The sequence below is a fragment of the Microcaecilia unicolor genome, chromosome 1 (assembly GCF_901765095.1).
Source record: "Microcaecilia unicolor chromosome 1, aMicUni1.1, whole genome shotgun sequence".
NCBI classification, from domain to species: domain Eukaryota; kingdom Metazoa; phylum Chordata; class Amphibia; order Gymnophiona; family Siphonopidae; genus Microcaecilia; species Microcaecilia unicolor.
In genome coordinates, this window is record NC_044031.1 from 305,266,736 (window position 1) to 305,290,010 (window position 23,275).

The 23,275-nt window shown below is 47.3% G+C and overlaps 1 protein-coding gene across 1 annotated transcript in view; it reads right to left on the minus strand.

Moving 5' to 3' along the window:
* The window catches only part of DESI1 (desumoylating isopeptidase 1), a 295,492-nt gene that overhangs the window by 228,570 nt on the left and 43,647 nt on the right, over positions 1 to 23,275 (minus strand). The window contains exon 3 of the mRNA XM_030213735.1: positions 14,389 to 14,469. Coding sequence (XP_030069595.1) covers positions 14,389 to 14,469 — 81 coding nt within the window. The remainder of the gene's footprint in view (positions 1 to 14,388; positions 14,470 to 23,275) is intronic.

Genomic DNA, 23,275 nt, shown 5'->3' on the forward strand with positions numbered 1-23,275 from the left:
AAATGCGGAGCACAAGGGGTACTCTTGGGACACATGTTTTGGCAATGTGCAAGAATAGCTATACAAATGCTAATAATAATAATAATAATAGTGCATTTCTGGAAGATCTTACTAAAACATATATCGACTACATGGCATGCCAAATGGAGGTATGATCCATATGTGTCCTGGACTTCAAGCGAACTGACTTTAACAAAATGGGGGAATACCTGAGGAAGAAGCTGATGGGCTGCGAGAACGCACAACACGTGGAAGGACAGTGGTCCAAGCTGAAAGAAGTAATAAACAGGGCCACAGACCTTTATGTAAGGAGGGTAAATAAAAGCAAGAGAAAAAGGAAACCGATATGGTTTTCAAAGCAAGTGGCTGAGAAAATAAAGGCTAAAGAGTTAGCGTTCCAGAAATACAAAAAATCTCAAGTAGAGGAACACGGGGAGGAATACCGGATGAAACTGAAAGAAGCCAAGAGAGAGGTACATCTGGCGAAGGCGCAAGCGGAAGAACAAATGGCTAGAAATGTACGGAGGGGAGACAAAAACTTCTTCAGGTATATTAGTGAAAGGAGAAAGACTAAAAAGGGGATTGTGAGACTAAAAGATACAGCAAAACGCTATGTAGAAAATGATGAAGAAAAAGCCAATTTGCTAAATAGATACTTTTGTTCTGTTTTTACTGAAGAAAATCCTGGGGAAGGACCGAGAGGGACGGGCAAAAGTACACCTGAAAATGAAGTGGATAGAGCACCGTTCACGGAAGAGAGTGTGTATGAACAACTTGGAAAGCTAAAGGTGGACAAAGCCATGGGGCCGGACGGGATCCACCCCGGAATACTTAGAGGCTCATTTTCAAAGCACTTAGCCTCCCAAAGTTCCATAGAAACCTATGGAACTTAGCCTCCCAAAGTGCTTTGAAAATATGCCTCTTAGGGAACTCAGAGAGGTTCTGGCGGGTCCTCTTAAAAATTTGTTTAATAAATCCTTGGAGACGGGAGAGGTTCCGAGGGATTGGAGAATGGCGGAGGTGGTCCCTCTTCACAAAAGTGGTGATAGGGAAGAAGCTGGAAACTACAGGCCGGTAAGCCTCACTTCGGTTATTGGAAAAGTAATGGAAGCCATGCTGAAGGAAAGGATAGTGAATTTCCTGGAAGCCAATAAGTTGCAAGATCCGAGACAACATGGTTTCACCAAAGGGAAGTCGTGCCAAACAAACCTCATTGAATTCTTTGACTGGGTGACAGGAGAATTAAATCAAGGACGTGCTATGGACGTCATCTACTTAGATTTCAGCAAGGCTTTTGACACGGTTCCCCACAGGAGGCTCTTGAATAAACTAGAAGGGCTGAAGATAGGACCCGAAGTGGTGAACTGGATTAGGAACTGGTTGACGGGCAGACGCCAGAGGGTGGTAGTGAATGGAGTTCGCTTGGAGGAGGGAAAGGTGAGTAGTGGAGTGCCTCAGGGATCAGTGCTGGGGCCCATTCTGTTCAATATATTTGTGAGTGACATTGCCGAAGGGTTACAAGGTAAAGTTTGCCTTTTTGCGGATGACACCAAGATTTGCAACAGAGTGGACACCCCGGAGGGAGTGGAAAACATGAAAAAAGATCTGAAGAAGCTGGAAAAATGGTCTAACGTTTGGCAATTAAAATTCAATGCGAAGAAATGCAAAGTGATGCACTTAGGGAGTAGAAATCCAAGGGAGGCGTATGTGTTAGGTGGGGAGAGCCTGATAGACACGGACGGGGAGAGGGATCTTGGGGTGATAGTATCTGAGGACCTGAAGGCGATGAAACAGTGCGACAAGGCGGTGGCCGTAGCGAGAAGGTTGCTAGGCTGTATAGAGAGAGGTGTGACCAGCAGAAAAAAGGAGGTTTTAATGCCCCTGTATAAGACATTGGTGACACCCCACCTGGAGTATTGTGTTCAGTTTTGGAGGCCGTACCTTGCGAAGGATGTTAAAAAAATGGAAGCGGTGCAAAGAAAAGCTACGAGGATGGTATGGGAGTTGCGTTCCAAGACGTATGAAGAGAGACTTGCTGACCTGAACATGTATACTCTGGAGGAAAGGAGGAACAGGGGTGATATGATACAGACGTTCAAATATTTGAAAGGTATTAATCCGCAAACAAATCTTTTCCGGAGATGGGAAGGCGGTAGAACGAGAGGACATGAAATGAGATTGAAGGGGGGCAGACTCAGGAAAGATGTCAGGAAGTATTTCTTCACGGAGAGGGTGGTGAACGCTTGGAATGCCCTCCCGCGGGAGGTGGTGGAGATGAAAACGGTAACGGAATTCAAACATGCGTGGGACAGGCATAAAGGAATCCTGTGCAGAAGGAATGGATCCACAGAAGCTTAGCTGAAATTGGGTGGCGGGGGGAAGAGGGGTTGGTGGTTGAGAGGCTAGGATGGGGGAGGGCAGACTTATACGGGGTCTGTGCCGGAGCCGGTGATGGGTGGCGGGACTAGTGGTTGGGAGGCGGGAAATACTGCTGGACAGACTTATACGGTCTGTGCCCTGAAAAAGACAGGTACAAATCAAGGTAAGGTATACACATATGAGTTTATCGTGGGCAGACTAGATGGACCGTGCAGGTCTTTTTCTGCCGTCATCTACTATGTTACTATGTGTTGTTTGGCAACCCGGGGCTAACGTCTCCGGCAGGATATTGAGGCTTTGCGCTCCGGGCAGTCATTATAGCAAAGAAAGTAATACTCAAGGAATGGATTACAAATAAATCACCAACAATTCGTGGAGATGCCAGATGGTTTGTCTCATGAGATTTGAGAGAAGAGTGGTAGATCAGAATGCAAGTTTTAAAGAATCAGACTATTGTAAGATCTGGACTCCGTTTTGGTTGACATTACCACCAGCGGCAAAAGGCCCCATGCTAAATATATAAGCATGTAAACATGTAAAATAAGAGATTAATGCACAGATGTTGGAGTAACGCTAATTGTAGGGGGGGGGGAGGGAACGGGGGGAGAGGTTAATAGTTGGTAGGATTAAGTAAAAGGATGATGTGGCAGTTTTCACAGTGTACCTGACTCTATCCAGATTAATGTACCCATGGTTACTGTGAATGTATGATTGAGAGGTGTTACCATCATCAATAAAAATGTATTAAAAATAAATACATATATTTAAAAAGCAATTAAGAATAAGAAAACAAAAGATTTGTATTGCATAAGACTTCAAACCCCGTTGTAATAGCAAACCCAAGTTAGCTTGGTTCCAAAAAATGTCTTAACAAGGCCCATAGTAAGTTAAATAGATCCCACTTGTGTCCAATTATAGTAGCTGATTTCATTTAAATATTCTTGGCTGAAGAATTAAGCTGTTTGCATTAAAGACCTGGCTAGTTATTTTTCTGTTTTACAACAGAGAACGCTTTTTTAGCTTAATGGGATTACATTTGTGAAAATCCATGTAATCAGACAACTCCGAGACCTGCCGGTAAGCCTCACTTCAATTATTGGAAAAGTAATGGAAGCCATGCTGAAGGAAAGGATAGTGAATTTCCTGGAAGCAAATAAGTTGCAAGATCCGAGACAACATGGTTTTACCAAAGGGAAATCGTGCCAAACGAATCTCATTGAATTCTTTGACTGGGTGACTGGAGAATTAAATCAAGGACATGCTATGGACGTAATCTACTTAGATTTCAGCAAAGCTTTTGACACTATATTTGCACTCTAGTTACACATTCAAGAGTCAGTCTTTTTATGGTTGGGTAATTTCACCCATACTAGACCTTTGTGGCTGTCAGAAACATGTTGGGTTTGGGGTCTTTGGATGAACAATTTTAATTGTATATATTTGCAAGTTGTTTTTTGTGTTTCTACCGCCATTTTAAACATTATTTGGATTAAAAGCTATTTATACCAAGCTGGTTCATTATATTGTCTTATTTATTGACTATATGTTTCTTTGTTTGTGGATTTTGTTTTTCTAGATCTGCCTCTGTCCTTTATTATCGGTTTTCCCAAGACTACATGCCACTTATTTATTTATTTTATAACTTTGATATCACTAATTGCAAAGTGTATACTGCCTAGCTGCAATAATAATGACATAAGGAACAGAGGAAGGGAGAAAGAAAAGAAAAAAGGTAGGAGATACAATTATAAGGACTGAGGAGCAAGATCAAAAGAGTGGATAAGGGGACTGGATCTACAAGTTGATCCAGGTTTTGATTAATTTTTTGAATTGAGGATAAGACGGTTCAAGGTGGAGGGCAAGAGGTAGATAATTCCACAGTTTAGGACCACCATAACAGAAAGCAAAGTCGAGTGAGATAGCCAGCCTAAGATGAGAGGGTGGCAGTAAAGAGAGAAGGGCTTCTTGCAAACAGGAAAGTGAATGTGTGGGTAAATAGGGGATCAAAAGATTATTTTGCTAATCAGGGGGATATGGATGACCAAAATAAGAAGCTTAAACTTCATGCAGGCAGACACAGGCAGCTAATGCTTGGCAATCAATAAGGAAGAAACAAAACAGGAGACAACCTGCTGCAGTATCCAAGTAATTAGTACAAACAGCATCAGAGATCCAGGGAAGGATGAGACAGCAAAAGTTCACTCAAATGTAAGTTTAATGGAAACCAGACCCAACCTGGCCAAGTTTCGGATAACCTTCATCAAGAATTGCGCTAAAGAAGAATCCAAATGCTGAGAGGCAAGGACAGCATAATAAGGAAGAAACATGATTGAAGTGACAGGCATTATGGAGTAATTGGACAGCTGTGGATTGAATAAGTTGGAGATGTTTTAAGGCGGAAAGAGTTAGACCAACAGAAAGGGTGTTACAGTAATCTATATGACTATTGACCAGGCAGAGAATAACTCAAATAAGATACAAAGGTAGAAATGGCTTCACAGACTGAATTCTATGTGAAGTGAAATATGAGGACTGAAGGACAGAGTCAATTTGTTTCTTAAAAGACAGTTTTGAGTCAAAAGTGACACCAAGTATTTTCACAGTCTCGCAAAAGAGCAGCGATTGACCATCAATAATTGGAGGGGAAGGTGAGCAAGCATTAGGATTTGAGAAGTCAATTTGGCTGGTTTGAGAAAGAGTAATGTCACGTTTGTGACTTTTTTCCCCTTGGGTTGTGCTCCTCTCATCCTCTGGTGGCCAGAACCGGTGGCTGCCATAGACTTTCCAGACTCTTTTCATTCTGGTCCAGATATTTTAGCCTTCCAGTCTTGTGTGGAAGTTTGGCAGCTAGCCTCACCCATAGCTGCCTTGAGATTGTTGCAGCTGAGCTTAGTGTGTTGAGCTTATTAGCCACCTGGGAACTTGCTGCCTTTGCAACATTTTGCTTTAGGTCCAGGTTAGTGTTGGTGCAGTGTGCACTTTTGACTTATGTGTTTAGCTTCCCTGCTTTTTCCTTGTGGCTCCCCTGCTTTCCCTTTTGGTGCTGTTAGAAGCACTTCTGGTTTTGGTGCTGTTAGAAGCACTTCTGTTAGTGGAGTGCTTAGGAGCACTCCAATTAGTTTAGTGCTTAGGATCACTTCTGTTAGTTTAGTGCTTAGGAGCACTTCTGTTAGTGGAGTGCTTAGGAGCACCTTTGTTAGTTTAGTGCTGTGGAGCACTGTTGTAGCTTGGTGCTTAGGAGCACCTTTGTTAGTTTATGTGTTTAGCTTCCCTACTTTCTCCTTGTGGCTCACCTGCTTCCCCTTCTGTTGGTTTAGTGCTTAGGAGCACTCCTGTTAGTATAGTGCTTAGGAGCACTTCTGTTGGTTTAGTGCTTAGGAGCACTCCTGTTAGTATAGTGCTTAGGAGCACTTCAGTTAGTGTAGTGCTTAGGAGCACTTCTGTGGTTAGGTGCTTAGGAGCACTTCAGTCTGGTTATGCTGTAGGAACACTTCTGAGTTGCTGGGTTTCCCTGCTTTCCCCTGTGGGCTTCCTTGCCTTTCCCTTTGGTGCTTGGGAGCACTTTTGTCTTGTCTTGGCCCTGTGTTCCTGGTTTGTGCAAGCTTACGTGGTATTCCAAGGTCTGACGAGATAGGCTTAGCAGGGGTTGGTTCTTTTACAACCTGTGATGAATGAGGAAGGGAAATTGCTTAGCTGGGCCCAAATGCAGGCTAAAACAGGAATGGAAGCTAGAGATGTGCTAGCATACCTACAATTACAACATTATCATCAGTCTTTAGATAGGAAGGGGTTGGCTTTCAACTTAGGTAATCACTTAGAAGAATTCTTTGGCCAGTTTAGAGAGGGGGGATTGTCGGTTGCATTACTGCTTCTAGATAAATATGAACAATTTGGTGTGTGCAAGCGGGAGATAGTACTCTTCACGCGGAAAGCGGTAGCCCTAGGGAAGAGAATCATATTGAGAGAATGGATAGGTGATGGGAAGCCATCTTACTGGGCATGGAGAACTTGCCTACATGCTTTGATGCTACTGGAAAAGCGTGGGGCCTATGGTTCCCCGAAGCAAAAGAAGCTGTTTTTAGCAGTGTGGGATGCTTATATACAGTCCCTTCCACATAGAGTAAGGAGCTTGATTCTAAACAGTCTGTAGATACTGACGCCGTTGATGAGGATAGTTGATATTATGGGGTTGCTATTGGGGTAGGGTTTTCCTACCTGCTGCACACGCCAGAACTTGATGTGGAGTTTTATTTATTTATTTATTTTTTAGTTCTCACAACTATCAGAGATGAGGGAAGGGGAGGGAGGGGAGAGGGGGTTATATAGGAGTTGAGTCAGGACACTTTTCATCCATTGTCGAGTGGGGTCATCAGAGCCCAGACTTTGCGGGGCACGGATGAGGGGGGGGAATGTAATAGAGAGAGCGGGTAGTTTATAGTTGGGATAGACTAATATGTAATGGAATGTACCGGCGATATATTTAGGTGGGGTTAAGGTTTAACTTTAGTGGGCCAGAAGTCTTATTTCGGATTCATATGGAGTGGACTATTAGAAGCAAAAGGGGGGGGGGGGCAGGGGAAAGGGAAAATTAGGGCATAGGGGAGAAAATGTTCAGCAAAAAATTTTGGATGATATTCATAACTGGATCATATTTATTCAGCATGATATGCCCATGGAATATATTCAGTGAATTGTAACATGGTGATTTAACATGCTGAAATCGTAATAAAAATCATTTAAACATAAAAAGTAAAAGCGGAAAGGAGATATAAATGACGATTCTTCAGTAAACCAAATGAAACAGCAAAACTGGGAACAGGATTTTGCTATTGCAAATCTTGTCACACGAACAGTGGATCATCTCAATTTAAATTTTGCTGTTCAGTGAATATAACCTATAAGAACAGTGGAGTTGCCTGTGTTTGTTGAACTGGTTACTGGCCTCCAGCCAAACAGAACAGTGATGAGTTGGGTCACTTTAAAGTGGAGATGAAGCTGGTAGCAACAGACTGCTTGTCATCCCATGGGAAAGTTTACATTGGGTAACTGTCCAGTGGATTGATAAGAGTCATTAGGGAGGAAATCTGCTTTGCCTGGCCTTACAACTGAAGGGTTCCCACACATTTGACGTTCTTGCATCAGTTCTTGAACATATTCAAACAGACTTTGCCATCAGATGAAAAATTGTTAAAACAACAACAGACAATGATTCAGACTTTGTGAAAACCTTCTTTGTAATTGAACAGCATGATGGTGATAATGAAGATAAAAATGAAGATGCAAGTGATGAATTAGCACCATTTATACTGCAGATGATAATGACAATGGTGAAATTAGATCTTACCTGCTAATTTTCTTTCCTCTAGACCCTCCAGACCGGTCAAGACGCGTGGGTTATGTCCTCCTACCAGCAGAGGGAGACTGAGAAAACACTAAGCTTTTGAAGCCTGTATATATAACCTGTGCAGAACCTCCACTAGCCAGTATAACCCTGACAAAGCAGAGAAACAAAAAACACTAACAACAACTAGCAACCCTGTACGTGGTCACAGTAAACTGCAAAAACAAGAAACATCTTCCGCTTGCTCTTACGGAAACATGTTCCTTTGCCTTTGGTAAAACAGTTGGGCTTCTACAGGTGGACTATCAAAGAAGAGCCCCACCTGTCCCGGACTCCTATCACAAAACAGAAATAAACAGTCTGCAATTAGAGAAACAACAATCTACAGCAGCCAAGAATTATCCAACAAACACACCTCCTGGCCTCCAATACAGACAGGGCGGGCTCTTGACCGGTCTGGAGGGTCTAGAGGAAAGAAAATTAGCAGGTAAGATCTAATTTCACCTTCCTCAGCGACCCTCCAGACCGGTCAAGACGCGTGGGACGTACCAGAGCAGTAACTAACTTATGGGAGGGACCTACTAAGGCCAGAGGTCAAAACTGCTGCCCCAAAGCGCACCTCGTCCTTTGCATGCACAGGAATCCTATAATGCTTCACAAAGGAATGCAACGAAAACCAAACCGCAGCCCAACAAATATCTAACAGAGAAATCATACTATTCTCCGCCCACGAGGCTGCCATTCCCCTAGTGGAATGAGCAGACCAGCCCCTAGGCACCACAGGACCCTTCACCAAGTAAGCAGATGCAACCGCCTCCTTCAACCACCGTGCTATGGTCACCTTAGGAGCCGCTGCACCCTTCTTTGGGCCACCATGAAGAACGAACAAACGGTCAGAGGCTCTGAAGTCCTGAGTTCCAGAGAGATAACAACTCAAAACTCTCCTGACATCCAGCTTGGCAATACCACGCTGCTCCGAATCTCCAGCCATATCACCCAACACTGGCAGAGAGATGACCTGATTAACATGGAACTCGGAAACCACCTTGGGCAAAAAAAAGGAAAGCACCGTCCGCAACGAAACCTTTCCCTCAGAAAGGACAAAAATGGTTCCCTACAAGACAAAGCCTGAAGCTCTGAAACACTCCGTGCTGAAGTAATCGCCACCAACAAGACCGTCTTTAAAGATAAATCCTTACAAGATGCCGATACCAGCGGCACAAACGGAGGCCTGATCAAAGCATCCAAAACTAGCTTCAAATCCCACGGAGGCACCATCCGTCACTGAGGTGGACGCAGCAACTTAACACCCTTCAAAAAACGCACTACCTCAGGCACAGACGCGAAGGACTTTCACTGAAGCTTCCCACGAAAACATGACAAAGCTGCCACCTGAACCTTCAGTGTAGACAAGGCCAGACCCCTATCAACACCATCGTGCAAAAATTCCAAAACTTCCGCCACCGAAGAGCGAAACGGCCGAACTCGATGGTCTTCACACCAGTGCTCAAAGATTCTCCAAACCCGGACATACGCCAAGGAAGTGGATCGTCTACGGCAACTCAACATCGTAGCAAAGCCACTGGACGAAAGCCCCTTCTTCTTCAACTTGTGCCGCTCAAGAGCCAAGCCATAAGCGAAAACCGAGCCGGAACCGGCATGATTATCGGGCTTTGACACAGAACTGATCCCAACAAAGGCAGGGCCGCCGCCCCTGCCAACCGCACCAGGTCTCCGTACCATGGTCGATGCTGCCAATCCGGAGCTACCAGAATCACCCGACCGAAGTGATGTTCGATGCGCTATATTACTCGACCGACTAACAGCCACGGAGGAAACACATACAGTCACTCCCGAGGCCAAGGCAACAGAAGAGCGTCGATTCCCTCCGCTCAAGGGTCTCTTCAGCGACTGAAAAAACAAAAAAATCTCTGAACTTGCGCATAGCGAGCCGTTGCCCTAAGATCACCGAAAGTCCCCAGACCGACACAACTCACTGGAACACTGACCGAAGAAAAGACCACTCTCTGGGATCTAGAGTGTGCCTGCTGAGATAATCTGCATCTATGTGACCTACCCCGGCCACATGCGCTGCCAAGAGAGCCTGAAGATGAGTTCAACTGCGCCGCCAAGGCTCTTCGTCCTCCCTTGACGGTTGACATATGCTACTGCCATGGCATTGTCACAGAGCACTCGGACTGCCTTGTGGCGAACCACCGACGTCAAGGCCTGGAGCACCACCCGAATGGCCCGAGTTTCCAGCCGGTTGATGGACCACTCTGCTTCTGCCCGAGACCACCGGCCTTGAGCTACCTGACCGAGACAATGTGCCCCCCAACCTTGCAGACTGGCATCCGTGACCATTACCAGCCCCTGTGGGGACTCCAACGGCATTCCTGTTCCCAAATTGCGCGGGTTGAGCCACCAGCAGAGACTGAGACGAGGGGCCACCGACAGCGGACAACACATTTCCAAGTCCTGCGACAGAGGGGACCAACGACTGAACAGAGCTGACTGTACCTGACGCATGTGCGCCCTGGCCCACGGAACTACCTCTATGGTCGCCGCCATCAGGCCCAGGACCTGACGATAAGTACGGGCCGTCGGCGCCTTCTCTGCAAGGAACCGACAAATCGGACCCTGTAACTTGGAACCAAAAGGCTGCACGAAGGAAAGTGAAGATAAGCTTCCGTCAAATCCAGGGAAGTGAGAAACTCTCCTTTCCGGACCGCACCAGTGACCGACCGCAACGTCTCCATCCGGAAAGAGGGCACCTTGAGTGCCGCATTGACCCTTTTGAGATCTAAAATGGGACGAAAAGTGTCCTCTTTCTTGTGGACCACAAAATAGATCAAATAGCACCCTGAGCGTTGCTGATCTGAAGGAACAGGAACCACGGCTCCCAATGCGAGCAGCCACCGCAGAGTGTCCCTCACTGCTGCCCTCTTGCTCCAAGACCGACAGAGGGATTCCAGAAACACTTCGGGAGAACAGCGCATATCCGCCTCGAAACACCTTGAGAACCCACTGATCTGACCTGATTTGGGCCCAGCTCTGGTAAAACAGACTCAGCCGAGCCCCAACATGCACCAGAGCCTGAGCCCGCACACCTTCATTGGGAATTGCGGCGTGAATACTAACCTCCTACGGAAAAGCCACGCCCTCCGCGACGATTCTCACGAAAGAACTGTGCGCGCTGGAAAAACCGACCCCTAGAGGTCCTACTACTATTAAACATTTCTATAGCACTACTAGACTTATACAGCGCTGTCCAAATTAACATGAAAAGACAGTCCCTGCTCAACAGAGCTCACAATCTAAATTGGACAGACAAACAGACAGCTAGGGGTAGGTCCCACTCGATCTGCCCGGCCTATACCGCTGAGCCTCCCTAAACCGTCCCCGAGAGGAACTAGTTCTGGCCCCTGCCTTGAACCGAAAATCTGGAAGCCATAGAACCTTGGTATCACTAAGACCTCACACTAACTTGTCCAAATCTTCTCCAAAGAGCATAGCTCCCTTAAGTGGCAGAGACCCACAACCATAGCCATATTTTTTGTCTGAAGTAGGCAACAAATCATAAAAGCCTCAGACAAAAAGGATGAACCCATGTCCAAGTCGGCTAACTCCTGACCCCCAGAAGAACCAACATCTACCGAATCATCCAGGAGCTTCTCGGCCCAACGAAAACATGCCCGAGCTACCAGACCCCCACAAACTGAGGCCTGCAGGGCTAGAGCCGACAAAACAAAACTACGCTTGAGAAAAGATCCCAACTTCCTATCCTGAGGATCACGGAGGGCCGTTCCTCCATCAACCGGGATAGCCGTAGCTATAATTACTGCCGTCACTACTGCATCTACCGTGGGAGCCTTAAAGGAATCCCTATCGTCCTGAGGGAGGGGATAAAGCCTCGCCATTGCCTTTGCCACCTTACACGGCAAATCCCATTCCTGACAAATCATCTCCCGGAGATCCTTGTTCATAGGGAAGGATCACGCCTGACGCTGAATGCCCTTCACCAACGGATCCTGGACAGTTTCCCCCAAAGCCACCTCAGGACCAAACTGAAGGGTGGACGACACCTGATCTATGAGTTCTGACAGCTCATCTCTATGGAAAATCCGCACTATTGAAGGATCCTCTCCAGGAATCCACCAATCCTGCTCCTGAGAGCCGTCAATTCCATCTGACTCCCCCAGATCACTAAGCACAGCTTCTGCAGCTACAGGAGAAAAACATTGCCTGTCCTCTGACCACTCTAACCGTGGTCTCTCAGCCAAGACGGAAATAGCCCCCTCTTCCAATTAGGGGGGGGGGGGGGGGGTCCCGATCTCCAGGCCTTATACCGCGTCCAGACAAAATCTGGAGGAAAGCCCACCATTCCTGGACCGTCATTAGGCCCTTTTGTGCCAAAAACGGAGGCCGCAGGCCCAAAAACAGCTGGCTCCACGGGCCGCGTCAGACTCAAGATGGCGGCTGTTCCCGCCGAAACTGTTCCCGCTGACAGCGGCCCTGCCTACGCTCCCGCTGACCCGGAGACTCCCGACACCATCGATCCCTCCGCGGTCAAGTCGGGGGGTGCCGCAGCCACCTTTATAGGTGCACCGCAAAGCTACACTGAGCACCCGGCGCCTCTACCCCTCGCCACGAGCACACGCGACATCGGAGGAGCTGGGCCGCCATAAACCACGAGGGAAGGGAAAAGCTGTTCCGCAAACGCGCCAAACCAAAAACTCCCTCACACTGCAAAAGCACTGAAGAAAGCGCTGCTCTCTCGTTCCAGCAAGGAATCGAAACCCCCGTTCGGTCCGCTGAAAATAAAGAAATAAATGCCCTTAAAGGCACAGTACTCCAACTCTGGCAGCTGGAAATTGTAAGGCACTCAAGGCTACAATACTGAGAAAGCAGCCGAGGCACAAAGCTGCCAAGCAAAACGAAATAGAATAACTGACCTTAAAGGCACAGTACTCTAATTCTGGCATCTGGAAATTGTAAGGCACTCAAGGCTACAATACTGAGAAAGCAGCCGAGGCACAAAGCTGGCAAGCAAAATGAAATAGAATAACTGACCTTAAAGGCACAGTACTCTAATTCTGGCATCTGGAAATTGTAAGGCACTCAAGGCTACAATACTGAGAAAGCAGCCGAGGCACAAAGCTGGCAAGCAAAATGAAATAGAATAACTGACCTTAAAGGCACAGTACTCTAATTCTGGCATCTGGAAATTGTAAGGCACTCAAGGCTACAATACTGAGAAAGCAGCCGAGGCACAAAACTGCCAAGCAAACAGAAATAGAGAGCAGCACAGGGGGAGGGACCCAAACATAGGTGTAACACCCCAGGGGGAAAAACTGGGCCCCACCAGACCCAGGGCCCCAAAGCACTTTTTTTTTTTTTTTTTTTTTACACACACGTACAGGGTACTGCAACAGAATAAAGTTTGGAAGGAAAAAATCCTACGACCCAATGACAAACTACCTCACCAGATTATTGGAGACTGCACAGGCTGTCAACTGCTACCTCTGCTGAGACTGAGAAAATACTGGCTAGTGGAGGTTCTGCACAGGTTATATATACAGGCTTCAAAAGCTTAGTGTTTTCTCAGTCTCCCTCTGCTGGTAGGAGGACATAACCCACGCGTCTTGACCGGTCTGGAGGGTCGCTGAGGAATATGATAATAAACTACTCTTTGCTATATGGAAGTCAAGTGTTTCAGAGCATCTCTCTCCTTCCCTTCTACTCCCCCTGTATGTGGTGTCCAGCATCCCATCCAGTCCATGGTCTCCAGCATCTCTCTCCTTCCCTCCCCCTCAACAAGCCCACAGTCTCCAGCATCTATTCTCCTCCTCTCTTCAACATCTCTCTCCTTCCCTCCCCCTTCAGCATTTCTCTCCTTTACTTCTCTCCCCCTACCTGTGAAATCCAAATTCTATCCGTCATGTTCTCCAGCATCCTCTCTTTCCCTTCTCCCTCCCCTACCTGTGGTGTCCAGCATTCCACCACTCTCCATAATCTCCAGCATCTCTCTTCTTCCCTCCCTCTCTACCCCCTATGGTCTCCAGCATCTCTCCCCTCCCCTGCCTTCCTCCTCCTCTGCCTTCCCCCTCCTCTCTTCAGCATCTTCTCTCCCCCCCCCCCTGCCTGCTGTGTCTATTATTCAACCCCCTATGGTGTTCATTCCACCACTTCCCATGGTCTCCATCATCTCTCCCTTTCCCTCACCTTCTCTCACTATATTCAGCATCTCTCTCCTTCCCTTCCCCTTCAGAATCTCTCTTCTCCCCCCTCTGCTTGTGGTGTCCATCATTCAAACATCCCCCCCTCCCGCCAACTTCAGCATTTCTCTTCTTCCCTGCTGTGTCCGCAAGGTATTTATTGTCTTACCATGCTCCTCTGGGATGGCAATTCTATAAGCTACATTGGAGACATCGCATGGCTGGCCCAATGCAGGGCCTTCAGGTGCTCAAGGCCTGCCTGCTCCCGCCTCCTCTGAACCTGTTTCAGAGGGGATGGAAGCTGGCCAGCCAACCTTGAGTATGCAAGGAATGAGAAGAAAGGCCTCATGGGGAGAGAGGAAGGGAAGCAAAATTTGGGGGGTGTCATGGCAGCTGTGGTTCCCCTATGGAGCTATAACCCTACACCAGAGACCAATGTTTGAGTCATACCTGGGGATCCATTTGCTGAGTAGAGTTCAGAGTCTGAGCTACTGGAATCATTTGAATTTTGAGAGCAGGGTGCTGTCCCATCTGTCAGAAAAAATTAACATTGTACTGAATTTACAAGTTACTCTGGGACAGATGTACTTGAGTTCTTTTCTTCTCCATTTTGTGGCTTTGGGAGAATGCTTACAACATCTGGCCCTTTGTGAGCTAAAGGAGTATTCCTCCTAGCTGACATTAATACAATGGTACTTTTAACATGGGTATACAACTGTATTCCTCATCTTAGAAAGGGAATATGTCTATGTTTAGAAACTCCCCATTGGGCTTTGTACCCGCTTGAAGGTATGTACACAGATTTTTAAATAGTGCTCGTTTCATCCAGGGTTTTACGCAAACCGTTATGAGAGTAATTCTTCTTAATGTCCTGTTATTTCTGCCTCAACAAAAAAGAATTATGGCCTCGCTACTTAATTGGCAGCATTTAAATATATACCACCCAATATTTTAAACCATTTAACCACCCAGGAACAGCTCCTGGCTGGTTAAATGGCACTTAACTGGCTATCCAGCAATATTCAGCGGGAGATCACCGGTTATCTCCTGCTGAATATTGCCGGTTAGCACTTAGCGGATAACTGGTTATATTGAGTGATATAACCTGCTATCTGCTAAGATTCAGCGCAATGCTGACTAAGTTTGATGGCCAAATTAGGCCGCCAAAATAGCAGGTATGTCTTTGGCCTGTTTAAATTTAACCGGCCAGCGCTGAATATCAGCTTGGCCATTTATGTTCAAGCCAGCCAAAAATAAACCAGATATTCAATACTGGTCACCAGAAACGGCCCAGCATTGAATATTTGGGCTTAGCGCCAACCGCAGGATGCAGCCCGTAACTCCCGCGGTCTGAATATCGAGCTCATATGTTTTTTTTAAATAGGACAGGCTACCATATTAAGTAGTGGCAGTTAGTTGGAAGTTGCAAAATTGCTACTTCCATGTATAAGTGGTGGCACCTACACATGGAAAATGCCATTTTTGGTGCTGTTCTCTTTGTGCGAGTGAAGGTAAATAAGTATGCACTCTTGAACTTTCTTGTATGTATTTTACAAAAGGTTCTGAATCTGGCATGAGAATTCCAATTTCAATGTTCTCTGTAAAATGGGCCTAAGTACATCCTAACTGTTTAAAAATATTGTTGTTCCCCCTAATTTCTTTCCTGTGTTTCTCTCTTCTCTTTGATATGGGCTAGATGGTTATGTTTCTTGTTTTTCTTATGAATGATTTTTCTTGTTTGATTTCTTGATTTCTATGAAATATTTCATGTAAATGTACATTGAAAATGTTAAATTAAAAAAAAACACATTATTTTCCCATACCTCACTTAGACATGAACATTCCCAATCCACTGCTTTCACAATAACTTAATATGACCATTATATCCTAAACTATTTGCCAAATTTGATTTAGATAGAATAGAAGGTTCAACATACTACTTCCACAACTTTTAAGAAGATTTGACTGTGACTGTTCTCATCTGTCAAGTTGACCCAGGAATAATAATTGGGCAGGATCCACTGGACAGGACATCCTGGGGCTGGAGATGATTGGCTGCTGCCTTTCCTTCAGGTTGAACTCTGGTGCTGGCAACTGCCAGAACCTAACTGCTCAAAGGCTACAATGACCAGTAATTAAGTGAAGCCTACTGACACCTGCTGGTTGGAGATCAGATGTTCTCTTGGATAAGGCTCTTCCCGGAACTGAACCATCTACAGGCTGGTGGTGGAACCTCACATTATCTCCCCCCCCCCCCCTCACCACCACAGTGGTGGTCGCCAGATGACCCACTGGATGTTTGACCACAAATTTCTTCAGGAGAGCAGAAACATGCAGGTTGGCTGAATTGACTCTGGACCTCTCCTCTGTATAGAAGCTTTTCCAGCATACAAAGTATTGTATTTTCTGACTGAATAATCTAGAGTCCAGAATTTTTCCCACCTCAGATTCCAACTGTTCATCCACCAGAGTGCAATGTGGGGAAGACCCTTTCCTACCAAAAGGATCATGGATGACAGGCTTCTAACAGGGAAGCATGGAAGATGAAGGGTATCTTCAGGGAGTCTGGAATCTGCAAGTGCACTGCTCTGAATTGATTTTTTTCTGTGATGGCAAAAGGCCCAATGAATATAGGAATCAGTTTGCTAATAGGAGTTTCAACCAGTGCTTTTTTTGTGCCGGTACGCGCCGGTACGGCGTACCGGCACCTTTTTAAACTCAGCTGACAGCACTCACGGAAGTCTGAAGCAAGTTACCAACCTCCTATCAGCTTCAGGCCCAGCAACAGCACGCAGGGCTGGCCCAAGCTCCTAGAAGCAACCAATGGGGGGTGTCCTCTGGTCTGCTGCCCGCCCAATGCCTTCCCATAATACTGCACGCACCGGCGCACGCGGCTTCTCCCGATGTCATCACGACGCCCCTGCGGACCGACCCTGTGTGCCATGAGTCGAAGAACGATGTAGCCGCGTCGCGTCTCCTCGATAGTCCGCCGGTGCCGTGTTTACTCTTCTTGGCTCCTGCTCCTTGTGCTTCGCGCCTCTCCGTCTGCCCTTTGGAAGCTTCCACATGGCCTTCCTGCACTGGCTGGCTGCAGTGCACTCCGTCTCTCTCCACTCCTTCGCCCCTCCCTGCCACCAGTCTGGACTCGAATCTTCTCTTCAGTTCTTCTCTTCTTCTAGCCAGGTAATGGCCCCGCGGATCTAATTATTTACCATGTCTTGAGCTCAGCTTTAAATTGAGTCAAAGAGGTAAGTTGTCTGAGGTGTGGAGGCAAGGAATTCTCTACCCTAGGCCCTTTACTATGGAATTCCTTGCCTCCACACCTCAGACAATTTACCTCTTTGACTCAAGTTAAAGCTGAGCTCAAGACCTTTTTTATTAAAGTAAAAAAAAATATTATTTGATGTTGATGCATGGGTCCAGATTTTTTATTATTTAAACTGGTCATAGCCAGGAGCTTTGTGGAAAATTGTAAAACCTCCTCACCTTGAGAATTGAGTTCTGCAGTCAAGTGTGTGTGTGTGTGTGTGTGTGTGGGGGGGGGGGGGGGGGGGGGGGGGGGGGGGGGGGGGGTCAGGGTCATAATGTGAAAAGGAAGGACAGGGGGGGCAAAAAGAACACTACTCTGGATGGGAGAGAAAGAGGGCATGATGATGATGGATGAAGCATGGAGGAGGGGACAGGTAGAGGGGCGGACGGCGCTGGAAATGAGAGAAGGGCAGACCAGACACTGGATGGAAAGGGGCAAAGAAAGGAGGCAGATGCTGGATGGCAGGGCCGGTCTTAGGCAGAGGCGACCGAGGCGGCCGCATAGGGCCCCGCGCCTAAGGGGGCCCCGCGCGGCCCGCCTCAAGTCTGCCTCGCCTCTCCTACCACCGCCAATGCTCGCCTGCCCTCCATGTCCTGCGACGCGACTCTCCAGTCCTCGTTCCCCTGCTCCCCCTCCCTCCAGCCACCTGAGCCCCTCTCCCCGAACCGCCAAACGACCCTCGTCTACCACCCGACCCGCCGGCACCTCACCTGACCCAGCATTTTTAAAAAAGCTACAAACGGCAGCCGGCAATGCCTCCTCGCGTCTGTGAAAGAAAAAAAGGCGCTTCGTCCATTGGCCGGCCCCCCAGAGGGCGGGACATGAGGGAAGGCCGGCCAATGGACGAAGCGCCTTTTTTTCTTTCACAGACGCGAGGAGGCATTGCCGGCTGCCGTTTGTAGCTTTTTTAAAAATGCTGGGTCAGGTGAGGTGCCGGCGGGTCGGGTGGTAGACGAGGGTCGTTTGGCGGGTCGGGCAAGGGGGGCTCAGACGGCTGGAGGGAGAGGGAGCAGGGGAACGAGGAGAGTCGCGTCGCTGGACATGGGTGGAGGGCAGGAGACACGAGGGTCGCTGGACATGGGGGGATAGCAGGGGCGGGGGTCTGGAAATAGGTGGAGGGCAGGGGGCACAGAAGGATCGCTGGACATGGGGGGATAGCAGGGGAGGGGGGTTTCTGGAAATAGGTGGATGGCAGGGGAGGGCAGGGGGCACAGGAGGGTCGCTGGACATGGGTGGATGGCAGGGGAGGGGGTTTCTGGACATAGGTTGAGGGCAGGGGGCACAGGAGGGTCGCTGGATATGGGTGGATGGCAGGAGAGGGGGCTTCTGGACATAGGTGGAGGGCAGAGGGCACTGGAGGGTCACTGGACATGGGTGGATGGCAGGGGGGGCGTCTGGACATAGGGGGAGGGCAGGGGGCACAGGAGGGTCACTGGACGGGTGGATGGCAGGGGAGGGGGTTTCTGGACATAGGTTGAGGGCAGGGGCACAGGAGGGTCGCTGGACATGGGTGGATGGGCAGGGGAGGGGGGCTTCTGGACATAGGTGGATGGCAGGGTAGGGGGTTTCTGGACATGGGTAGATGGCATGGGAGGGGGGTTTCTGGACATAGGTGGACGGCAGGGGAGGGCAGAGGGGACAGGGGGGTTTGCTGGACATAGATGGATGGCAGGGGGGACAGGAGGGTCACTGGACATGGGTGGATGGAGGAGAGAGAAGAAATGCTGGACATGGATGGAGGCGAGGGAAGAGTGAGGAAGGAGATGAGGTGAGGGAAAAGGGAGAAAAAGTGCACATGGATATAGAAAATAGGCAAAAGCTGGATCCACGTTATGCCTCCTCCAGTCAATTCCACGGAGGAGGACCCAGCTTTTACTTACAGATGTAGGGCAAGAAATTAAGAAGAAAGGCAGAAAGTAAAGAAATAAATGGAAAGGAAGCCCTGGAAACGGAGTTAAGAGGACAGATAGCAGCACTATCAGATACTGAGCCAGCATGATCAGAAAAACAAAGTCACCAGACAACAAAGGTAGAAAAAACTATTTTATTCAGGATTTATTAATTGGAATATGTCAGTTTTTGGAAATGTGCATCTGTGATATTTTTCATGTACGTTTCAATTTTTGTAGTATTGCTGCATGCTGAGTCTGACTTCTTGAGGTAACTTTCCATTTCAGTATTTTGCCTTCATGTATTTTTCAGGTGTGATCAAGGAAGGTGCAGTATTCTGCTAGCGTATAGTTTGAATCCCTTTTTGTTTGTTTTTTTTCACTAGGTTGTGCACTGGTGTTTTAGAGCCAGGTGTAATTACAGTTGCCTTTCCACGCCACGCATAAGGTTGTATGTAGCTCGTTCTGTCCTTGGAATTAGTGCTGTTTATGGTTTGTTAAGGTTATGAGTGTATTTTTGCACAAGTTTGTGTATAGTGTTTTGCAGTGGAGAGATTGTGTGTTGGCCTTACTAAGGTGGCACCAAACACCAGAAAGGGTGTAGAGCCTAAATCATGACACACTACCTCTAAAAGGGTGTTTTGTGGCTCTGCATGAGAATTGTGGTATTATGATCCCTTGCTAGCTTCATATTGTTGACGGTCTGCATTTTCCGTATGGCTGGTATATTGGTGTATAAGGTATTAATTGTGACAATTTGTTTTTACTTATTTTTTTTCTGTGTGTTGTCAGACAGTTATGGATGACAGACAGAGTCGGAGTCTTCTTGAGTCAGAGAGCTGTGGTATATATTTTAAAACAATTTTAATACCTTGGTGGTCTATATGATTTTATATTGTACATTATATTTCACACATCACTTAATTTTATTGTATATCTTTTCATTTCATTTTTATTTTATTGCATATATGGATTACAGAGTAATAGGGGAATTTGAAAGTACTGAATCTTTTCTTAATATTTTTCCTTTATTCTCCTTTGTTATGAGAATTGGAACTGCTAATTGTAGTGGACCTGAACTGAATAATTTCTGGGGAGGGGAGGTTTCATGATAGCATTGTGCTTATTATTTCAATCAGTTTTTTTGTACAAGTTAAGCTTCATTTGTCTTTATTTGAAATTTCATAAATAAAAAATGTTCTGAAAATGGGGTGGAGGTAGGGGCGGGGCTACAGTGGGGGCGGGACTACGGTGGGGCGGGGCTAGGATGGGGCCCCACCAAATTGGTCTGCATAGGGCCCCGCACTTGCTAAGACCGGCCCTGCTGGATGGAAAGGGGCAGAGAGAGGGGGGGGTATACCCCTGCCAAAATTCTGAGCATGTACCTGAGCATGTGCTGGTGGTCTAGTGGCCTCTTTGGGGGTAGGAAAGAACCCCGCTCTTTTCCGCTTGCTGCCCCTGCTGTATGGGTGGTGCTGTCACTCTTCAAAATGGCCGCAGGAAGTCTCGGCAGTAATTTGGAAAAAATATCAGCACCAGCCCAGAGCAGTGGCAGCGGGCAAGTAAGAGTAGGGTTCTTTCCGGTCCCAAAGCAGTACGCCTGATGTAGCTCCTCCTCATACCTCATGGGTGAGTGCAGGGTGGCTGAAAAAAATATGGATTTATTTATTGTTTGCATTTGTATCCCACATTTTCCCACCTCTTTGCGGGCTCAGTGTGGCTTACAATAAGATAAGAATAATGAAAATACATTTGTTACAACTTGGTTATGGGTTATATTGTACAAGTTATGCGAGATAATCGAATTATCATTAGGAATATCACAATGGGACATCAACATAAAGCTTAAGGGCAGTGTTAAAACACAAAGGCATATGGTGTACATATTTCTGTGAGTAAATGTATGAGTAGTGTTGAATTATGGGGGATGGGAGATCATAAGTGGATGTATGATGCATTGATGAACAGTGAGTGTGGACTCTATGTGTTTTGGTTCTTTCCGTAAATTGTTTCAAATAGATGGGTCTTCAGTAATCTGCGGAAGGATGCTTGTTCGTGGATCGCTCTTAAGTTGCGCGGCAATGTGTTCCAAAGCTGCGTGCTCGTGTGAGAAAAGGTTGACACGTGTAGCGTCTTGTATTTCACGCCCTTGCAAGTAGGGAAATGGAGGTTGAGGTATGTTCGGGAAGATCTCCTAGCATTTCTGGGTGGTAAGTCAATCAACTCGGACATGTAGGCTGGGGCTTCACCGTGAATGATCTTGTGGACTAGTGTGCATACCTTAAAAGTGATGCGTTCCTTAAGTGGAAGCCAGTGTAGTTTTTCTCTTAGTGGTGTTGCCCTTTCATACTTTGGTTTTCCGAAGATGAGTCTGGCTGCTGTGTTCTGGGCTGTTTGAAGTTTCCTCAGTGTTTGCTCTTTGCAGCCTGCGTATAATGAGTTGCAGTAATCCAGATGGCTGAGGACGAGGGATTGCACTAGGTTACGAAAGACGCAGTGCTTTTTTTGTGCCGGTACGCAACGGTACGGCATACCGGCACCTTTTTTTGCCCCCCCCCCCCCCCGACACTCCGGGCGAGTCCTGCACTTAGTTTTTTTTTTTAAAAAGACTCAGAACGCGCGAACGATGCAGCCGGCAGTGATTGAAAGAGGCTGTCTGGGCTGGCGTCTGCGTCGGAGCTTCCCTCACCCTCTGCGAGTCCCGCGAAACAGGAAGTTGTAACAACGAAGGCGGGACTCGCAGAGGGTGAGGGAAGCTCCGACGCAGACGCCAGCCCAGACAGCCACTTTCAATCGCTGCCGGCTGCATCGTTCACACGTTCTGAGTCTTAAAAAAAAATACTAAGTGCAGGACTCGCCGGGAGTGTCGCGGGGGGGTGGGGGGAAGGATTGGGGAGAGAAAGAGGGAAACCAACAGAGGGCAGGATTGGGGAGAGAGGGAAAGAGGGAAACCAATAGAGGGAAGGATTGGGGAGAGAGAGAAAGAGGGAAACCAACAGAGGGAAGGATTGGGGAGAGAGGGAAAGAGGGAAACCAACAGAGGGAAGGATTGGGGAAAGAGGGAAACCAACAGAGGGAAGGATTGGGGAGAGAGGGAAAGAGGGAAACCAGCAGAGGGAAGGATTGGGGAGAGAGGGAAAGAGGGTAACCAACAGAGGGAAGGATTGGGGAAAGAGGGAAACCAACAGAGGGAAGGATTGGGGAGAGAGGGAAACCAACAGAGGGAAGGATTGGGGAGAGAGGGAAACCAACAGAGGGAAGGATTGGGGAGAGAGGGAAACCAACAGAGGGAAGGATTGGGGAGAGAGGGAAACCAACAGAGGGAAGGATTGGGGAGAGAGGGAAAGAGGGAAACCAACAGAGGGAAGGATTGGGGAGAGAGGGAAACCAACAGAGGGAAGGATTGGGGAGAGAGAGGGAAACCAACAGAGGGAAGGATGGGGAGAGAGAGGGAAAAACAGATGGAAGGATTGGGGAGAGAGGGGAAAAACAGATGGAAGGATTGGGGAGAGAGGGGAAAAACAGATGGAAGGATTGGGGAGAGGGGAAAACAGATGGAAGGATGGGGAGAGAGGGAAAACAGATGGAAGGATGGGGAGAGAGAGGGAAAACAGATGGAAGGATGGGGAGAGAGAGGGGGAAAAACAGATGGAAGGATGGGGAGAGAGAGGGGGAAAAACAGATGGAAGGATGGGGAGAGAAAGAGGGAAGACGCTGGATGGAAGAATGCAGAAAGAAATAGGGGAGACACTGGAAGGATGGGGAGAGAAAGCAGAGCTGCTGGATGGAAAAGGGGAATGGAGAAAGACTGGAGAATAAGAGGAAGGGGCATGGGGAGAACAAGGGTGAGGAAAAGATGAAAAGCCACAGGTAGATGAAGGAAATTAAAGAATGGATAGTAAGAATGAATTAAATCTGGACAGAGAGAGAGCCTGAAAAATATTGAAGAAAGCAAAGAAAAAGGAGACAAAAATGACAAATGGCACAGAAGAGTTAAGCGAAAACAAAGGAAAGCAGAATCACAGACTGGGACCAATATGGAAAGAAAAAGTCACCAGACAACAAAGGTAGAAAAAAATCATTTTATTTTCATTTTAGTGTTTGTAATATGTCCAATTTGAGAATTTACATTGGCTGT